This window comes from Dermacentor variabilis, chromosome 9 (genome assembly GCF_050947875.1).
Source record: "Dermacentor variabilis isolate Ectoservices chromosome 9, ASM5094787v1, whole genome shotgun sequence".
Taxonomy (NCBI): Eukaryota; Metazoa; Arthropoda; class Arachnida; order Ixodida; family Ixodidae; genus Dermacentor; species Dermacentor variabilis.
This window is the reverse complement of record NC_134576.1, coordinates 136,463,095-136,484,410: the sequence shown is the minus strand read 5'-3', so window position 1 is coordinate 136,484,410 and position 21,316 is coordinate 136,463,095. Positions and strand designations below refer to the sequence as shown.

General features: G+C 47.3%; 1 protein-coding gene across 1 annotated transcript; it reads left to right on the top strand.

Moving 5' to 3' along the window:
* Positions 1-5,645: 5,645 nt before the first annotated feature.
* LOC142558558 (uncharacterized) lies at positions 5,646-20,546 on the top strand. The gene is made up of 7 exons (XM_075670692.1): positions 5,646-6,123; positions 6,556-6,724; positions 7,773-7,978; positions 14,219-14,382; positions 15,011-15,189; positions 17,896-18,074; positions 20,167-20,546. The coding sequence occupies exons 1-7, from the start codon at positions 5,738-5,740 to the stop codon at positions 20,393-20,395; spliced, it is 1,512 nt and encodes a 503-aa protein (XP_075526807.1). The 5' UTR covers positions 5,646-5,737; the 3' UTR covers positions 20,396-20,546.
* Positions 20,547-21,316: the final 770 nt, after the last annotated feature.

Genomic DNA, 21,316 nt, shown 5'->3' with positions numbered 1-21,316 from the left:
CACGCGCAGCGTGCAACTTGGACAAGCTCTGCCACTGTTAGGGCGTAATTTAGACCAGCAGGACCTCGAAGTACGGTGCGACGCAGAAGGCAGCCGATAAGTCACGCCGAAGCGGATTGAAAAAGCAAAATGGTGGCCCAAGCCATCGGATGCTCGCTATATGCCCAAGAAGCCCACGACGCTAAGCTCTTTGGCGCATGCGTTGATACGCCCGGGCATTTCTTCTCTTCTCGCATTGGTCTAATGTGGAACTACGTCACCGGCTCGCTAGCCGCCGCGCCGCTGTTATCACCGTGATCGGCGCCAGTGGGGATGGTAAAAAAACAAAGGAATAAAAAAAAAAAAGTCGCCGCCTGCCTACAGTTGCCGAACTCGTAATGTTCTAGAAGCTTCCACATGCTTCCACTGCGTTCTTGTGCATGCAATGGCGTTAACGCTGTCGCCGTAGTTTTATAGATGTTACAACCCGCCGGCGGAACCTTCGCGGTTCCGTAGCCGCCTTCGCATTCGCGTTGGGCTCCGGCAGCGAGCATGACTTGCAACTCGCGAGCGCGCGTCGCGACATGTTTCGAGTTAATTGTCTGCACAAGCAGTCGCTTGCTCCTGCCGCACTGTTTTTCTTCGAACAAAAATAATTGAAAATTATGCAGATGCCACGCACTGTGAGAATCGATATAAGTGAAGCTTTCTGTGCTGGTTGCTATGATTGACGATAATTAGCGGTGATGTTGACGGCGAAAGCTTAATTTCTTGAACGTCTATAGTCTAACACGAGAGTGGCGAGTTCATGTAAAACGTTACCTTGCGTGCACCGCTGCTGTTTGTCTGCGTATAGTACACAGAACACACAGGGAGAGGTGTTTGCTTGAGGCGTTGTTGTGCGCCGTATTTCATAACCTCTGAGAGGGTTGAGCGTTGTCATTCCCTCACATGGCACATTGCATCATGGCAGAAGTATTTAACTTGAATTGGATTATGGGGCTGTACGTGCCAAAACCACTATCGGATTAAGAGGCACGTCGTAGTGGCGGACTCCGGATTAATTTTGCCATCGTGATGTTCTTTACCGTGTCCCTAAATCTAAGTGCACAAGCGTTTTCTATTTCGCCCTCGTCGAAATGAGGCTGCCGCGCTCGGGATCACATCCGCGACCTCTATTTATTTACTTTATTTATTTGCTGTATACTGCGGTTACGAAGGACCATGCAGGAGGCAAATAGTTCATACAATTGAACGGTTTTGTGGCGAGCGGCTCACAAACTCACAAAATGGATAATACAAAGCAAACATATTAGTGTAACTGGAACCATTAACAGAATCCGGTGCAACCTGCACAATTAAAATAATACAGCTAACAGGAGTGCGCAAAATAATAGAGCTCACAATCGAGTGCAATATATATAACAGCAGGAAGACGAAGACGCGAATAAAGGAACTCTCCTCCGAAATACATCAGGTGTACAAATTCAATGTTTTGCAAATTATGAAATAACACTGCATCAATAAAACATTTAGAATAAAAAGTAACAAAATGCTAAAGCATGGATAAATCAAGTAGCACACTTTCAAAAGCAGTTGTAGATCCTGATGAAACAACTTTTTTCAGGCAGTGCATTCCAATCAGTAACAGTTAGCGGAAAAAATGAGTACTTGAAAAGGTTTGTGCGCGTTTGATACGGAAGTAGATTGTGAGCATGCCGATTTCTCGACGTGCGCGACAGGAATGGCTGAATATATGCGCGCGTATCACATTCAGTTTGTTTTGATAAAGCAAGAATAAAAAGTTAGGTCTCGCTACCTTCCTGAGCTGTTCTAAAGTTGGGATCTTATTTTCCAGCATTATGGATGACCGTGAATCTGTAGATATAAAGCATACTGCCCGCCTCTCAACCATCCCGAGCCTATGTTTATCTTTTTGATAGTGGGGATCCCAAACTACGCTCGCATATTCGACTTTAGACAAGAAAGTTTTGTAGGCAAGAAGCTTTGCATCGGATCGCGCGTTTTTTTTTTTTTTTTAGTTTGTGTCTAAGTAAGCCGAGTTTACGAGTAGCTGCTGTACAAATGTTTTTGATGTGGGAGGATTACTTAAGGTTGTTAGTGATTATCAAATGACATAGCCTCAAAGTTGACAGTCGACCGCTTCCGTAGTGTCGCCTGGACCTTGCGGTGCGCTTTAATTAATGCGGCTCTACTTCTGCACGCCCTGCGTAAATTGTCCGCTTCACTTATTAGCAAAACAAGCTTCTCAAGCAAGTTCCAAGAAGGCAGCTATGATAACCACTATACTAACAATGCCGCCCAAAGTTCCGAGAAATTATTTATATAAAATATAGGAGAAAAAAATTCAAAGGCGTTTCGAAACAGCATCGACGTTTAGACATCCATCCGCTTGCCAGTCACTTCCACACTGTCTTCAGCCGCCGCACCTGCGCCACACGCAAGCGCTATATACAGTAAAAAATAGCGCCCCCTAAGCAATCTTAACATCGAAGTCCATCGCTGTTACACGGCGAGATCATAGGCGACAGTTCAGGGCGTTCCTCACACGTGTCCTTCCTAAGGCGAGGCAGACACGCCGGGCACGCACGTTATCGCTTCGTTTCTTTTTTTGTCCGCAGGCATATCATAACACGCAGCCTCTCTCTCCAGGTACACGCAGAGCTGAGGCAACGAGTGCAACGGCGATGGTTCGGGGTGTTGCTTGCGCGCGCATCGTATGCCCTGCCGCTGGGCGGGCAGGCAACCTGTTCCGTGCGCGCCCGTGCACCGAGCAACACGGACGCCCACGCGAATGTCGGGGCGCTCGAAGAGCGATTCATTCTCGGCGGGAGCCAACGCGAGCGCGCTGCAGGGAGGGCGCCGATTTCCGCGAGGCAAAACCTCACGACGCGAGCTTCGCCGCTGCCGCTTTCGGAAGGGAGAGCGAGTCTTGGAGGAGCGTTGAACTCCGTCGCCGGTTTTTGTCTCCTTCGTCGTCGATAGTGCCCCCGAAAAGAAGTTATGATAAACTGAAGGGACGCCACGGTTATTGAGCACTGGGCGCCGCACAGGATGCAACGAGCAGAACCACGGCGCTCTCCAGCTAGCGCTCGGCGAACAGCGAGCGTCTAGCAAGCGCCTGGCGGTTTTGACCCAGCGATCGTTGAACGGGACGAGAGGCCGATTAGCAGCTGCAGCAGCAGTAGTAGTTAGTAGCATTATTATTATTATTATTATTATTAGTAGTAGTAGTAGTAGTAGTAGTTGTAGTAGTAGTAGTAGTAGTAGTAGTAGTAGTAGTAGTAGTAGTAGTAGCAGCAGCAGCAGCAGAAGCGGTGGGAGGCTGGGAGGAGGAAGTGTACTGCCTTGGAATATCACCATCGCTGTGCCGTCAAACTACCCTTCAATCTTGCGACTTATAGTCCCTAATAATTATTGCTTCGATCGCCCTCACACACGCACAGCTGCTTCAAAGCGACACAGCAGGTTCAAGGCCCGCGAATGCATGCCTTCAAGGCGGTAAACGTTAAACGATGAAGGTAGACGCTAAACGATGCCGCTCTAAATCGAGAATATGACGTCTTTTTATTTTTCTACATTTTCTTTTCTGGCGGAGAAGCCATGCCACCTATAACCAAGTCATCGTGCGGATTAAAACTGCAAAAAAAAAAGATAAGGTGCACAAATAAAAGAAAGTCATAAAGGTGGACCAGCGGATCTGCCTCAGCGCTTCCTCCAACAACCTCCACAGATAAACTGCTCCAGACGGGTATCACGTGGGAGGAGCTTGCAGATGCACACGAGTCGAGCCAGGACGGGCAGCGACACATTAAGAAGTCCGGACAATGCAGTCGCAGACGAGTCGAGAATTCAAAAAGTGTAAGATTCTCCTACATCTAAGAGACCAAATCCAAGGTTGCTTTGCAACACGCTCTCAAAGTGACCAGGCTCAGCGATGCTTTGGAATAGGGGCGCCGACCACTCAAGACGACAGAGACTTCCAATAAAACATGAATACCTCTGTTAGCCGCTGAAAGCTGTAAATAGAGCAATAAAGTTTTTCCTTCCTTCCTTACTTCTATTCCTCGCAATAAGCATCCAGAGCCCACCAAAGAAGGAAGAATAGCAAGGGTGAAAACCTTTAGAAATTCCTACGAGAAAGACGAAGAATGTGCGCGGCGCATAGACGCGGAAGTACAAGGGGAAAAAAAGAAGCGCAAGCGATCAGCATTGTTAACAACAAGGAAGAAGTGGCGGCCGTCTCCGTGGACGGTCACGCAACTTGGTTTAAATTTTGCAATTTTAAATATCCGTGCTCTAGGAGCCTCGTATCTTGGAAACTACCACAGAAATGTCTGCTCAGCCGTGGAGGAATTCATAGTTGTTTCAAGACGATTCTCTTAAGTGCATCCATTGTTATAATCAGCAGATTAAACCATTTACTACCTTAGTGGCTTAAAGCGGCTGTAGACTTCATTACTGCCTTCTCGTTTGTGGAAGCGAAACACTAACATATATTAAGCCTGTTTTTATTACAAGAAGGTGCAGTACATTTAATTGCAAATGCACCATACGTGAACCACACTTCGCCTGTTTTTATAAAACACCATGATACTAAGTATTCAAACTATCATCAGGAAAGAAGTCGTAGTTTATGTTTTTCAACAAGTAAAAAGGGAACCAGACATTTTTTGTTATCTTCAAAGGCAGCTCGGATATCATTTGCGACAATCCAAGTACCTTACGTAGAAAATACTAACAAATTATGGCGTCATACAAACGAATAAAAAATATCTGGCAGGACCTTTCTTACAATGATCGAATGTCCACGTTAACACGATTAACATTACTGTGTAGCGACCACGTGGCAGCGACACGCCGTATATTGCCACCACCGAAAGGCGTCCTGTACGAGGTGCGTATGCAGCGGGGTTGCTATCTCGTGCATCGATCTGTACACCCTGCGCCATCTGGTGGCGCCGCCGTGAACTTTGCGCGTGGCGCTGGTGTGAATATATATCCAGACAAAATTTTCTCAATATATATGTCGCCGTTTCGATTCTACGATTCTAGCTGGCACCAGTTAGAGTTTTTTTTTTTTCTCACTGAAAAGATGGAAACACCCCGTGCCACATCCGTGGCCCAAGTTGGTCCGACAGTTTGTTTTGAATCCTGTTCCCTCTGCACAACGGCCCGATTCTGTACCCGTTATACCCTGGACTACCGAGTGATCCAAGTTGGTGGGCAAATTAGTTACAGACTCAGCCAGACAGATAGACGTCTATCTGTCTAGGGGCTATCTACCTGTACAGGCAGATAGCCCCTAAAAAGTACGTGAAGGTCCCAAGGAATGCTAAGCGCATTAAAACCTACCAACTCCCCAGATAGACGCTTTTGTGCCGCGTTTAAGTGCACGTTTAAAGAACACCGAGTCGTCAAAAGTAATCCAGATCCCTCAACTATGCATTCTTCAGAAACTATCTTGCAGTGTAGGGACGTTAATATCTACAACTCAAACTTGAGCACCTGCAAACATAAGTTTGTATTATACCGAAAGGTAGGCTTTGAAAGTGAAAAGAAAAAGAAAGAGTCCGTGTGTCCTTACAGTTATTTCATCATTCTTTTGTCTTATTGTTATGTATAACTACCCGGTTCTTGGCCAATCCTCCAGAGTGGGTATGTGCCACTAACGTCTAGGCTCTGCATCTACGTGTATTCCAGAGGGCGAAGAAGAAAACGAAGAAGACTTCCGAAAATGGCCGCATCTGAACCATCTTCAACGGCGCCGCTCCAAGGAGAGGCGACAACGTCGGAGGTAGAGGCGACTCGCACTCCAGGGCTCTGCAACAAGGATAGGCCTTCGGCGCGTCCTTCGTCCTCGAAGTTTCCCGACGCGCCTGACGTGCTCGAGGACGGGCGAGCTCTGTACCTGGGCACCCGGCGCCAGCGGGTAATGTCGGGCATCTTCCTGCTGCTCGTGGTCTCCTGGCTGGCCGTCGTCCTGACCCATGCCACGGGACAGCAATCTGGCGACGTCGCGGTCCGGCCACCGCCGAGTCACATGAGCGACTATCCTCTCCCTCCCGATGGTGCGGGCCGAGTATTCTCGGCGGCTGCTAACGAGACCGAAGGCAGCGCGAGGTATGCAAATCTTTGTGGATCGCGTGCTGCGTCTGGTGAAGGAGAAGGGCAGAGGAGAGGGACTAATGTGGAGGTTACCCGGTGTAAATACCGGCTGGCTGCCCTGTGCTGGAGAAAGGCAACGACGCGTGATAGAAGGAAAGAAGTGGTAAAGGAAGGAAAGAGCAAACCTAGAAGGCACCGTGAGGTCTGCAGGGTGTCCCAATTGCCACGCACGAACGTTTAAAAATATGCAAATGACAGGTAGCTGAACAGAACCAAGGTAACGTTGTTTGCCGTCACTTGGAGATACGCACAATATTACTTCTTTCTTTTTTTTTTGCATACCCAGCTTGTCTGCTAACGTTACTACTCGAAACGCTTGTTCTGTTTCCTGTCCCTTGTGCTCTTTTACGCTGAAATCGCAGTAGGCGCTCTCCTCCTTTTTTTCAGCGCGACGGGAACTGCGCGTCGCTCTATAAACGGGGCAACAAAGTTGACCAAGTCGACGGCTCGGCCGCGGATATCGGCCGCCGCGACCTCTGCTTGGAGTCGCTTACAACTGTGGCGGCAGTCCTTACGGAACAGAACGGCACCGGCTTCGTACTCCGGCCAAGAAATGGTAAAGCCCGCAATATCGTACTTGTAACTCCTTATACTTCGGGCCTGTGTCATAATGCGAGATGAAGCGAGGTATAGCTACACTCGGTAAGAACCAAAGAATTCAGCACAAACGCCGTCCACAAAACCGCACCCCTCTGTTCCTCCGAGCTCTAAAACATAGTTCCTGAGGGACGCCTATATCGAAAGAAGTTCCCCTCCACCATGGCGTCATGCAATTTAGCGAACGAAATTGGTTGCCCTAACTACGTGAATTCTCTTCAAGTTAAACAGCGGTATATTTGCCACTGCGTTCGCTTGCAAGGTATGACACAATGCACACAGAAATTATTTCGGAAAGTAACCAACCTGAAACTGATATGCTCTCTTACCTATTATTAAGGCGAAAGGTGCCAATAGTAAAAATATTTTGAATGACATTTGTACTTTATTTCACAGTAATCTAGCACGCGAGTGGAAGTTGCAAAACATGCTCTGGCACCCAAACTGAGTAGAAGGCTAAAGGGCACTGCTAAAGGGCATGTGGGCAAGGTCATAAAGTTCCACACGAAGAATAATAGACGAAAATATGCTGCTATGGCGCCAACGTGCGCTACTAGTATGCACAGTACTTCATCTAGTGCTGCAGTGATAGTCACATGTATATCGTCCTGAATTTCGTCATGCTTAGAAAAATCTCTTGGTTTATTATTATGGCATAATTAGCGCTGCTTAGTTGGTATCCACAGGGAGACCGACACGCAAACACGTTGTTCAAGGTCTACGCGCAAGGTCTGTGTCCGCACATATCGTGTTTGCGTGGCAGCAGTGTCCCATGTGCACGTGGCCTAAGCGGCGCTACGCTTGCGCCATAAAGTCATGCTACCAACTAGCCCAGCCGAAGCACTTCTCTCGTGCTTCATCGTTTTGACCTAATCTGAGTCAACACAAATTTGATTTGGGCTCGAAACCAACGGCTTAGCATTCGGGTATTAAGCCGCCGCACACGGCTCACCGAGAACATATAGTTTCCATCGAAGCAAGCACCCCGTTCGCGCTCTGGCGTCCAGGAGAGTTCGTCAGAGCCCAAGAAAAACCTGTGGTGCGCCTACAACGGCAGCGACCCCCGGTTCAGGCCGCACCATTTGCCGCTGCACCTGTGCTCGGCGGTGGTGCTCTGCTGCCTGCCCCTGACGGCGCCGGACGGGGAACCGTCGGCGCCCAATCTCCGCTTTGCCGACTTCCTGAAAATACAGGACGTCAGCAAGAACACGAGGTGGGTAACGCACTGTTGTCAGAGAGCTTTAGTTTGTCCGTAAACTCCTCAACATTTGCAGATTACCGAGTAGCCTGAGCCGTGGATGGCAGATGATAATGATCGTTATTTATTTGCATCCCCTTTGAAACGGGCAATGAAATATCGTCACCTAGGGCTTGCTTGAGTTATGTCCCTGTCACACAGGCACTCGAAAGTCTTTTGAGCTAAAAAGACTTCTGAAAAAGTTTCGCCCGCAGACACACGACAGGGAGCGATCTCTTTTTCAGAAACGGTCATTTCTGGTAGCGTTGTTCGTCGATCTCTCTTACGGCCGAAAACAGATCCAGCAACAGCAGAGAAGCCCGAAAGATCAAATTTAGTATAGAAAGCTTTTATTGAAAAAAAAAGCAGAAATACAGCTCATCAAAAACCAAGGTCCAAAAAACAAGGCACTGCTGACTAATGCCATAGAGCAAGTGATTATAATGAAGAAAATTCCGGTTGGATGGCGTGAAAGCAAGATGACGCTCATCTACAAAGGCAAAAGTGATAAGGATATGTCGAGCTCGTACAGGCCAGTTACAGTAACGTCGGTGATATACAGAATGGCAATGCAAGCCATAACATCGGAACTGTCGAAGTGGGTGGAGAAAAATGATGTAATGGGGAAACTGCAGAATGGGTTCAGGCCAGGCGAACGCTTAGAGGATAATATGTTTGTACTAACTCAGTGCATAGAGGTTTCAGTAGCTCAGAGTAGACCTTTATCAATAGCATTTCTAGATATTAAAGGAGCCTTTGACAACGTAGACAGGGAATTGTTATGGGATATTCTTAAGCACGGAAGCGTAAAGGACGATTTCGTCGTGCTACTGAGGGATATTATGGATAGAGACAACCGAGTACAAGTTGTATGGGAAGGTCGAAAATGTAATGATGTGGTGGCGGTTCCCCAAGGACTGAAGCAAGGATGTCCTTTGTCTGCACTGTTCTTCACGCTTTATGTTAAGGGTGTAGAAAGACGACTGGAAAACAGCGAATTAAGGTTTGAATTATTCTATATGCGTAACGGACAAATGGTGCAACATAAGGTCCCTGGCCTGATGCATGCGGACGACATAGTGTTAATAGCGGACAATGCAAGAGATATACAGACACTTGCGAATATTTGTGGCAACGCGCAGCAACAAATCAATGCCTTAAGTTTAGCACAGAGAAATTGAGCATTATGATCTTTAATGAAGAGACGAGTAAATACGTGGTGTCAACTCAACAGCAAGCCATACCCATAGTCAAGCAATATAAGTACCTCGCCGTTTACATAAACGAAGGAAATACTTACTGAAGCACCCATCAAGAGAATACGAAAATAAAGGGGAAGCGGAATGCTGCAGTAATGAAACACGGAGCACTGTGGGGCCACAATAAGTATGAGGTGGTGCGTGGAATCTGAAAGAAGTAATGGTAGCAGCGCTAACGTTCACCAATGCCATTCTCTGCTTAAAATCGGATATCTTGTCGGGGTTGGAAGTTAAACAAAAATTGGTAGGCCGGTTGGCTTTGGGAACCCACGGTAAAACCACAAGGGAAGCAGTCCAGGAGGACGTAGGTTGGGCTTCTTTTGAAGTCAGAGAAGCACAAAGCAAAATTAGTTTTGAAGAAAGACTCGGGAACATGGATCAAAATAAATGGGTAGCTAAAGTGCACAGGTATCTGTGCTTGAAAAGCGTGGACACAGAATGGAGGAATAGGTCAAGCAAGTTGGCAACCAACTACAGGGTAATTGAAACTGTAAATAGACAACCAGGATTGATTCATCAGAAAGAAAGAGAAACAGAGGCAGTTAACTGTATGCAAAGAATGGAAACAAAAAAGACAATGGAGATTTACAGGAATGAGAAGAACGAAATTAGAATGGCACATCTGTACGACAAAACAGAGGGCAGTGCCTTGCTATTTGAGGCTCGTGACGGTTGTCTAAGAACAAGAACATACCAGAACAAATATTCACAACTAGATGAGGCGCGTGCATGCTGCAGCGAAAATCTGCAGACCTCTCAGCACGTCCTAATGTAATGCGAAGGCATTCACCCAGTGCCAACCGTAGGTATAACGTGCACCTTCCAGAAGCGCTTGGGTTTAAAGTGAACGGAAGCTTCAACCGGTCAGCAGTCGAGGTAATCAAGAGACGTTTAAAGTATTTATGGATCTCTTACAGTCATAGCTATAGCGGTACAAGGTAAATATTAAAGGGGGATAAAAGATTAAGATGTATACAAAAATGCTAGATAAAAAACATATATAACATACCTGATTAAATCAAGCTGGTCACCGCCCCGTTTCAAAGGGGATGGCATAAAATCATCATCATCACATCCAATAAATTCAATCTAATCCAATCTAAACATGTACAGGCTAGATGACTGTCACCACCCCGTTTCAAAGGCGATTCAATTAAATCATCATCATCACATCTAATAAATCCAATCCAGTATAAACCTGTACAGGCTACGTGACTATTTGTCAGCGCCCCGTTTCAAAGGCGATGCAATTAAATCATCATCATCATCATCACATCTAATAAACCCAATCCAATCCAAAGATGCACAGGCTAGGTGACTGTCTCCGCGCCGTTTCAAAGCAAATGCCAATAAATCATCACCACCATCATCACGAGCGTTTCTGCCTTTAGCTTCGTAAGAATGCTGCCGCGGTCGGCAATCGAAACCGCGACGCTGTGCTCGGCAGGTGAACACCTATCTATGCTAAGCCAAAGCCGCGGAGCTTTAGCTTAAAGCATGGAAGAAGGAAACTGAGGAGAGGCCCTACCCCCTTCGCGCGCTAGGGGAAAAGTGTGGAGGAAATGACGTAGTAGGTTCTCATTTTCTTGCTGTTTTTTATTTATTTGCTGTAGCGGCCACGCCTTTCGGCCCACAATGGCGGCTTTGTTTTGGTTCTGTGCGCTCACACGTGTTCCTCCGTAGGTTTCGTACCGTGGCAAAGGCGCCGTGCGGGCAGGTTTGCGTTGGTCTCCGTGTTTTGTTGCGATGTGTTATCTGGACTGTGATCTCCCGAATATTGCTGCGGCCAGGTGGGACAAGAGGAACTAAAGTTCGTGAAATTAACGCGCATGCAACGCTGTACGCAATGTACCACGCCACGGCAATTGCAACGGACGAAGGAATATCCGCGGGAAATTTTGCCCTCTTTGGCGGAATCATGCTAGCGTGCCATCGCAGGCGGAAACCGATGCGTTTCAGAATCTGTACAATGAACGCCTTGCAGGTCAGCGATTCCTGCTTTTGACAGCGCATATGGTGCATTTGCGGCACGTAGAACGTACGTTATGAATTCATAGTTTGTGTTCAGTAACAACTTGCTTTTGCGCATATTAAAACACACCTTGCTTAACTGTTGCTTGTTCCTCGCAGTACTCGCGACAGCACGAGGTCTTTTAAGCAGAGCGCGTTCGAGGTTTGAGTTACACCTGCGCAGGTGTACCTCAATACATGTGCTGATAGAGCGTTACGCAGAATATGTGCATTTTGCTGCCCTCGGCACCGTGCGCCTGCCAGCCGACGCTTCATCCTGGAAGATGGGAAAGAAGCGGCTGCTTTGACTTAAGGAACGAATCCTCCCTACCGCAGGCGTATCTTATATGTGCGCGCGAGAAGCGCAGGGAAGTGAAGGTTAGCGGATGCGCCCCAAGAGTACGTGAGCAAGGCTCCACAGAACGTACGCCTGCGAACACATCAAATGGCTGTTCCATGGTCGCACGTAGGCCGGTTCTACGCACGTACTGTTCTGCACCGTGCACCGGCTATCGTAAAACTTTGGTTTCGTGATGCTTCACTTACCGTGGTAAGAATGCACCTCAGGCCGCAGTCAATGAATCTAAACGCGGAGTCAGAAATGACATTCTGCTTCCTCGCCGGCGCGCTGTCGTAGTGATGCGCGGCCACCAGAATTTTGTTCAATAAAACACGACGGTTCCTCAAGCGAGAATGCGTTTGTGCTCATAAACTCCAAATGGATCGCAAATGGGTCGGTATGTCGTACGTGTCTCCAGTGCGTTCTTGCAGTGCACTGAGAATGCGTACATTTTTCGCGTACCGCCAGACGTCTAGCTCGCAAGTCCGTCTGAGAGCCGCAGGAAGCCCAAGCTAAGAAAGCCAAGTAGAAGGCAGCGATAAAGGTGGCCTTCTATTAAAAACACGCAAGAACTGAGCAGCGGCCGGTACCTGCGGTTGATGAAAACAGTTCAGTTGGCAAGCCTTATAAGGCATGCTTATTTTAATAAATACCGGTAAAAGCGGCCGATTCGACTTCATTGCCAAATTTGCGAAGTTCATTACGAAATTCTTTCAACACGACTTCGGCAACGGTAATGCAATGAGACATCGCGATTGTTTAGTATTGCTGCGGAGCGCGCGCGTCCGAGCAGCCCCTTTGCGTGCAGCGCGGCGTGGTTTCACGAGAAATGTAAACAAGAGAGGAGAGCTGGCCCGATAGGCGGAGCAACGCCACGAGCAACACCAACTTCCGGCTTCACTTTTAGCTTTACAAAGAGTGACGTCAGGGCCTCTCCTGAGTTTCCATCCTTCGTGGCTTAAAGAGACAATAAAAGAAAAAAATATTGTGGACGCTGTAGTGGAGGGATCCGGATTGATTTTGGCCACCTTGTACACGCTAGTTTTTCTTTCCGTTTCGCCCGGATCTAAAAAAAGACATTTCGTGTTATGTTAACTTCTATATGATTGTTGAAAAAGTCAATTTGTACTAATTTGGCAGGAAAATGGTTACACTGGTCGGGAATACGAATATGATCTTCTCTTCGAATTGCGCGCCAAGAACTAGACGCCTTTGCGTCAGCGTCACATCGTCACAGGTTTTGAGGTATTTACTTGAATTTGGGCCGTCTTGACGCGAAACCGACACGAAACACGCGAAAACACAAAAAGTTCTTCGTTTTTATCGTACTAGGTTGTCTCTTATTTTCACCTTCAAACTGCAGTGTAGTGTTTCTTTACCAAAAAAACAAGCAAACAATTATAATCAAGCAGTCGCTGACAAAGTGCACGAGGTCGCGGCGCGGCTGTCGCGGGAATTTCATGGCCACGCTGTTATACGCCGTTTTCGTGTCTTTTCTGGCTCACCGAGTCCCCTCTCGCCGTAAGATCTGGCTTGTATGTCTGTTGTGTTTCCTTTTTTTTGTTATTTACAATTGAAGAAAGCCTAATTTACAAGTACTACATTGCCTAGTGGTACCTTTTATACCTTTTCTCTGTCCCTTCAAGTTCGATCGCTTTTAGGATTTCATACGAATTGAGGAAACGGAAGGAACAACACGAAACACACACACACACACACACACACAAACACACACACACACACACACACACACACACACACACACACACACACACACACACGCGCGCACGCACGCACGCACGCACGCACGCACGCACAAACCAGTATGATGTGTGCATTGTGATGAAGGAAACACGAAGCGCGACATGGACAAGGACGAAGGAAAGAACAGACACCTGTTGGCTAATCTTTCAACTTTTTTTTATTTTCAAACAAATTTTCACACATGCGCAGTAAAGGAGTTAACAATCAGTATGGTCAGAAGTATCGCTTTTCTTTTTGAGTGGCACGAGAATCGAGTGACACTCTTGTTTCTTGCGCAGCAATTCCCATTCACTTCCCGAGACGCCTGGGAAGGAAATTCAAATTAAATCAGAAAAAGAATTAAAAAGATAATACAGTACAAAATTCATAGGTTTCATTATAGATATGATATCAGAGCGTAAGTTTAGTTAGAAGTTGAATTACTGAAGTGTCTGGGATAATTAGAATGGATTAGAAATCGCTGGTTACCGCACACCAAAGCACAGCATCGTAGACTTTATAGAGACCCGCCACGTGAGCACGCCTTTGGCGAAATTCCTGGAAACCCGGAAATAGAAAGCCGAAGTAATTACGTCACCAATGACGTCACACACATGAAGATAGCATGATATTTAACCAGCTAATTAATGGAAAGCAGTTGTCTCCGGCTTCGGTTCGTGCATTGCGTTCGCCTAAAGTTAAGCTAAAGAACACTAACGTCCAGGTGCGAGTGCCACTGAGAGACACCTAAGTCAAAGATTAGGGTCACTTACCATTTCTCTTTCTTTTTTTTTTGCGGGCATAAGAAATGAACAGCTTCACCAGCCACAAGATCTACTGTGCATACTGTTTCGTTCTACGTAGACCGAGCCTGCTGGTGGCCCTGGCTGGTCCCCAACAGGATTCCGGGGTGCTACGCTCGCTGGCGCAACGTGACCACGGCAATGCCTCCAAGAGGCTCGCCGTCCACGTGCTCCACTTCGTCGAGTTCAACCGGCTCGACGGCGTGCTCCTCTACACGCTGCACTGTGAGTGGGTCGCGGACTCGCTCGCGTTGTGACGTTGTAGCTTCGAGCTTCGCGAACTCGTCGATGTGTTAGATGTTCGCTGTGGTTTTAACCCGCCGACTGAAGAGATGAGAATTAGTGCGCGAACGTATTTTTTCGTTCCTTTTCTTTTCTCCTTATTTGTCCCGAAATGAACGCCAAGTCAAGAATGAAAATATGCGACGGCAAAGTAAGAAAAATACGCAGCGGTCAAAATATCTTGCTCATCTGCCAATTTGAAGAGAAACAAATTTTTTTATCAATGTGTACGATCGCAGTACGTTTGGTGTCGGGCAAAAGAGTATCGAACAAGGAAATTTAACAATACGAAATTACCCACAAAATTGCTACGACATTGCGTAAAATAAGCAAGGCATGGACATGGTTAGCTTCCATTACTTCAATTGAAAGAGGAGAAGGCAGAAATAGCTACGACTAAGTACTTATTTCCCTGAACTTTTCAATATGCGCCACAACGCACGCGCACGTTGATACAGCTCTGAGGTCATCGCGCGCACATTCCTGACAGTGCTTGACACGTACCGGTTATGGTGAAAAGAAGATGAATACCGTGGCGTTAAATATTAGTGACTTCTGCATCGACTCGCAGGTGGACCGGACGAGGTAGCCATCTACCGGGCGCTGTACGAGCGCCTGGACTACCACGGCTACACCGCCGCCGTTACGTGCCCGGATGGCGAAGGCGGAACGCGGCTGTTCGCTGAAGCTAAGCTGGGTCCCGTCGTACTGATACCGACTTCAGCGAACTCCAGCAGGACCCAGTGTCCGGTACACCACACCTCAAATCGCTCGAAAGCTGTTCAAGCAATACTAACGGAAAATACTAGACGAGTTTAGATTGGTACGGTGCTTTTTTTTATTTTCTTTCGAAACGCCATCTATCCATTATCATTTGGCGGAGCGGGAATAGAGTGATAATTACTGGAAAGAATTTCATATGGAAAAGCTGATGCCGGCACACCACTGTGATGTCAACAGATTTTGTCATGGTAAACAGGTAAGTTTCGTTGCTTTTTATATGGTCTATTTTCACCACATCAGTACATAATAAGGTGCGCCTTTATGGTGAGGAAAATGGTGGCAGGCTTCGTTTGCGGACGTTCTGGCGCCGGAAAAGTTCTGGAGGTTGCTAAGTGTAGTTTTTGTCCATTTAGAATGCACTGCACGGCGAGATACGGGGCGTAAAGTTCAGGGTCACATCGCCACGTGCTTTCCGTTCTTGCATTTTTATGACTAACCAAGCATCCAATTGTCGTAAGAATAATCTTTGCAGAAGCGTAGTTTGCTGATAATAAACTCAACTGAGTATTCGTGTTTGCTGCCCCTGAAAGAGGCACGCCGAGACATCTCTGATTTATGCCTCTCTCACTGTGTGTCCCTTAAAGAGCACCCACAAGAGTCCCTTGAACTACCTAAAGCGCTTGCATCAGTAAACGCCGGCAACACCCAGCGCCAGTATATTCCAGCAATACGATTTATCACAGAGAGTGTAAGAGTGGGGTTGAAGATTAATATGGCAGAATACAAAGATAATGATCAATAGCCGGGCAAGGAAACAAGAGTTCTGGATCTCCAGTCAGCCTCTAGAGTCTGTGAAGGAGCTCGTTTACCTAGGTCAATTACTCACAGGGGACGCCTAATCATGAGAATGGAAATTTACGGAAGAATAAAAATGGGTTGGAGTGCATTCGGCAGACATTATAATATCCTGACTGGAAGCTTACGAATATGATTGAAAAGGAAGGTGTACAATCAGTGCATTTTACCAGTGCTGATATATGGGGCAGAGACTTGGAGACTGGCAAAGAAGCTTGAGAACAAGTTAAGGACCGCGCAAAGAGCGATGGAACGAAGAATCTTAGGCGTAACGTTAACAGACAGGAAGATAACGATGTAGATCAGAGAGCAAATAGGAATAGCCGATATTCTAATTGACATTAAGAGAAAGAAATGGAGCTGGGCAAGTGACGTAATGCGTAGGTTAGATAACCGGTGGGCCATTAGGGTTACAGAATGGGTGGCAAGAGAAGGGAAGCGCAGTCGAGGACGGCAGAATACATATGGTGGAGTGACGAAATTAAGAAATTCACAGGCGTCAGCTGGAATCGGTTGGCGCAGGACAGGGGCAATTGGACATCGCAGGGAGAGGCCTTCGACCTGCAGTGGACATAAAATAGGCTGATGATGATGAAATGAAAAGCTTCGTCAGATATGCACAAACCTCAGTGCAGCTGCGCACAAAACTTGCAGGAAATCGAAAATTATAATAAAGCTAGAATAACGCGTAAGGCCAACTCTCAGAGGCGACGCTCAATTTCAGGCTGCATATACTCATGCTGCAAAGTGCTTGGTCTTTCTTTTTTGGCAGCTTCCACATTCCGAAAACTTTTGCAGGCACCAGATGTGTACATGCACAGCATTAGCTACGGTTTTGATTGCGCCAGACGCCTGTTATCTAATTGTGGCTGCGCCACGCTTACTTACTCTTCATCTACACGGAGATAATTTTGCGAAGTGTGGTTCGAGAGAGCGATCAAACGCGCGTGGCTAAACGAACTCCCAGCAACGTAAAGGTCCACTTGAAGCTCAAACTGATCCACAGCTTGTCGAAACGTTGGCTCCAGAGGCATCTCTTGTTCGCCATGGTGACCGCAAACTGACTATCCCAGCTTAAAATCCTTGTGCAGTGTTAGTCGCTTCATGACTGCATGATGACATGAGAATTACGTTCGTGTAAGCAACGCTACGCGCGAGAAGCGGGCAAAGTGTACGGGCGGTTCTTTCTTTTTTACCGGCTTACGCGTTCATTGCACTAAGCGCACCGATTCACAGTGGGCGTTTTCTGAAAAGAAGGAAAGGCCCAAGACGAGTGAAAGTACGTATTAATTGGTAACGTCACAACTAACGTACCGGCGCTACAGTTTCAGCGCGACGTTCATAAAGGAAAGCTAACAGCGAACTTTCTTGCTGCTTCCAAACAAATGCAAATCAAGTGAGTCCTAACTAGCCACGGTGGTTCAGTGGCTGTGGTCTTTTGATGTTGTGATCGAAGTCGCGGATTCGAGTTCCGAACGCGCCAGCCGCGTTCCGATGGGGGCAACAAGGCGCTTGTGCTCAAGGACGCGCGCGAGCACAAATAATCCCAGATGACCAAAACTAATCCGGGGGCCCCCCTCTACGACGTTTCTCGTAGTCCGTGTCTTGCATCGAGACGCTAAATACCAATTTCCAAAATTATGGATTCAACAAATACTTCACCACACTGAACTAACGTAGTGTTGCCGTTTAGCGTTCCTTTAATAATAACGACGCTCGGATAATGTCCGGGCTCCATTTCAGTGAAGGGCTCACTATCGAGGACGTATATACAGTGGTGACAACGTACGGTGACGCAGCGACATGGCAGCTGTAACGTCCCCGAAGTAGCTGTCGCTCTAACCCATTTACACGACGCTGCTGTTCGCGTCTCCGCAGCGGGGCCTCGCCCGACGCGTGCTGGACGACGCCGAAAGCGCGACCGACGTGATGCTGGGCATCCAGCTCTCGGGCGTCCGATACACGTTTCCTGAAGGCGGCGAAGCGATTGGCCGGGAAGGCGCCGCCGCCTTGCTCGTCAGCAGCGCGGCCTACAGGGACGTATGCCTCGCCATAAGGTACGGGTGCCACGACACCGACACCTATCGCTGCCAGCGGAGCCAGTGCTAAGAAGCACCGGAAGAGGAGCCAAAAATTGTTTTGGAGGGAACAGTGCCACTTTCCTAGAGCAATGTAACTATACATGCGTATCTTTTACAGGCATCTGTACGCCTCTGCAGTGCACTGTCTGAGGAAAGACGCATAGACTTGTTTCAAAGGAACAAAAGCCATGTCCGCTTACATTAAGGTGGCAGCGTGTTTGTGGTACATAGGACGCACTTCAAATACTGTCCCTGCCTGTGTGTGTAAAGCTGGCTTCGCTGTTATAAAAGGCTTCATGAGGTGGAGCCCACGCTGCTAAATGCAATAACCTGGAAAGTTCGAAAATCTGTGTGTGCGTGTGATTGACAACGTTACAGTATCAACGGTAAGCTTGGATAAACCAGCAACAAATTAGGGAAGGCGCACTAGCCGTTGCAGCCACCAGCTGTATACATTCACATCAATAGCTACGGCTTCCACTGCACCAGTGGTCGGTTCTCTAATTGTGACCGCCGCGTTTACTTACTCTCCATCTACACGGAGACAATATTGCAAAATGCCACGTGACCTAGTGCGGTCACGTGGCATTTCTAAGTGACCTAATGCCTCCTAATGGTTCGAAAGCTTTTTTTTTTTTTTCGCGTAGCATAGCTTATGCCAACGTACGCATGAATAAGGATTTACTGCACGGAATACAATTTCATAACGAGTATTGATAAGGAATACAGTACGAGACAAACTAAAAGCTAGTTCTTATGCGCGTGTTCAGAGGTTTGGAACCTTTTGGGGGTGCTAGCGGCGTTCCGTGTGAGAGGATATTACAGGAGGAAAAGGGGAGCGGGAAAGATCGAATGGCGCTAACTTGAAACTATATACCTTCTAGAGCACTATACTTGAAACTTATCTGGGGACTTTATGCTCATGATGGACAACAGCGCCCCGTGTCAGGATACTGGTTTGTCAAACTGGGTGTGGAGACAGATTTTGAAAGTGTGGCCGCATGCGAGAACGCGCGGCCATAGCGTCTTGCGCTTTCTTCCGGTTGGAAGCTACGTCGGTGATATCAGAATTTTTTTTTTACTTTCTTTGAGCTCTCCTTAACCTGGTCGGGTTGATTTTGATGCACCTCTTAGCATATAATGTTTCCGCTGTACGCGTAAGCGCGTACTGGCGCTCGTTTGACAGAATCCTGACATGTCATTTTCGACCTCTCTCTCTATTATTATTACTATTATATTTTGCAGCAACTGAAGGCCAAAGCTCTTTGAACCCGAGAAAAAGCGATGGCATACGTCAAAGCGCCCTCCCCCCCCCAAAAAAAAAAAAACAATGAAATATTACTGTAATGCTTGTTTCTACGAATTAGTCTCAGTTTCCGTACCGAAGAGAGGCATGAATTCGTCGTGACGTCATGATGCACCGACACGCATCGCTCCGACGATCGTTAGCGGCGGACACACGTGATCGCAGCCAGAAAACAGACGCGATGTTCGTGTTTTCGCTTTTATTTGTGTGCGTGTACAAGAGAGAGCAGAGAGAGCAAGGTCATCATATTTACCCTTACTGCTGCGCGACTTGAACAAATTTACCTCTGTGTCACGACGTCATCTTATAATGTCGAAGACGCCAGCTCTGACGTTTCGAGACCAAGTATAACATTAAGGCAATACATTTTATAAGTGTTACCCAACTTTCACACTTGTCAAATGTCATCACTGTAGGACTTGCGAGGAGCGAGGACTTGGAGAATATCGTGTCGGCATTATGGTTATCTTGTTTTGTTCCCCTGTCTCGGCGCTAACCCGCCCTCGCAACCCGTCTGTTAAGAGCGCGCAATGCATTGAATCACACCAGCACGACAACACACACTTTGTAATGCAAAATTATAGAAAGTTGGGCGAGTTAATACGGTAACATGATCTTGGATTGCATCGCGAAGTGACACGGACAGAGACTGAAAGCAGACAAGACGAGCGCGCTCGTCCTGTCTTCCTCTAGCCTCTGTCCGTGTCACTTCGCGATACAATCCAAGAACACCCGCTTTGCCCCTTGTCACGTTTAATGCAGGGACCACGGCTGGTCCGGCTACGGCAGCGCGACGGGCGAGTGCGTCGTGGCGCACCGCAACCGCACCTGGATGGCCTCGCTGACCCCCTGGGCGCTGCGCGTCCCCGGCGTGGTGGGACGCTTCGCCAATGCAGGGGTCGTCGTGCTCGACGTGGACGCCGACGACGCGAGCGGCTCGTGCGGCGCGCGCTCCTTCCCTCTCACCGACGCGCTTCACAGGCTTCTCTGAGAGCCGGCCCGACTTCGCCGCTCGTTTCATCGTCTTTTGCCGCCACTACGCACATCGTCCTCCAGCGCCACGGGAGTGCAGACAAGATTTTTACCGTCTCGCGTACAGAATCAGTAGCATCAGTCCAGATTAAACAAGTAGAGATAAAAAGAATAGCTCGTCTGTATTCATTCATTCATTCATTCATTCATTCATTCTATGCGCCTGAATGTGTCGTTATTTAGAAAGAGACACCGAAGAGCTTAAGCTCCACGTCAGCTCAGCCATCTAGACACATTAAAGACACAATACGGTAAAACAGTGTATTTCGTATCTGATTTTCACCAGAAACGAAGACGTTTCTGTACAGGTACAGATACAAAAATAACAAAGCAGCAGATGTGCTTTCAACACAAAACTATGCGAAAAATAAAAAGAACGGGTGTACGACAAACATGACGCCGTTACACAAAGATTCAACTATATGGCCGCTGGACAAGCAGAAAATCTATCGGTAAGGCGTACTCGGAGATTGGTCCATGGGAGAATTTAATTTTCATCGCGATTATAGCGCATTATTTTCATTGCTCGACGAATTCCTCGACACTATATGTGGAAAACTATTGCGGAAATGACCTTCCTATCTAGTTCAGCAGCATATGGGCTTATTCCAGCCCCTTCGGCACATACTGACTCCTAAATAGCAAAATTATGTTTACTATGTAAGGTGAATAAATGTTTATTAGTGATGTTAATTAACTATATATAGATTATCTCACAATTTCTGACACCCGCAGGCATGAATGATGTGTCACCGAAAGAGTGACCTTTTTCGTTCCACTGCGCTTTTTTCTATGATTTACAGGAAGGACCCTAGAATTGCATGCGTTCGCTCAAACACCCGCTATATGACACTATACAGTGCATCACTATTACTTTACC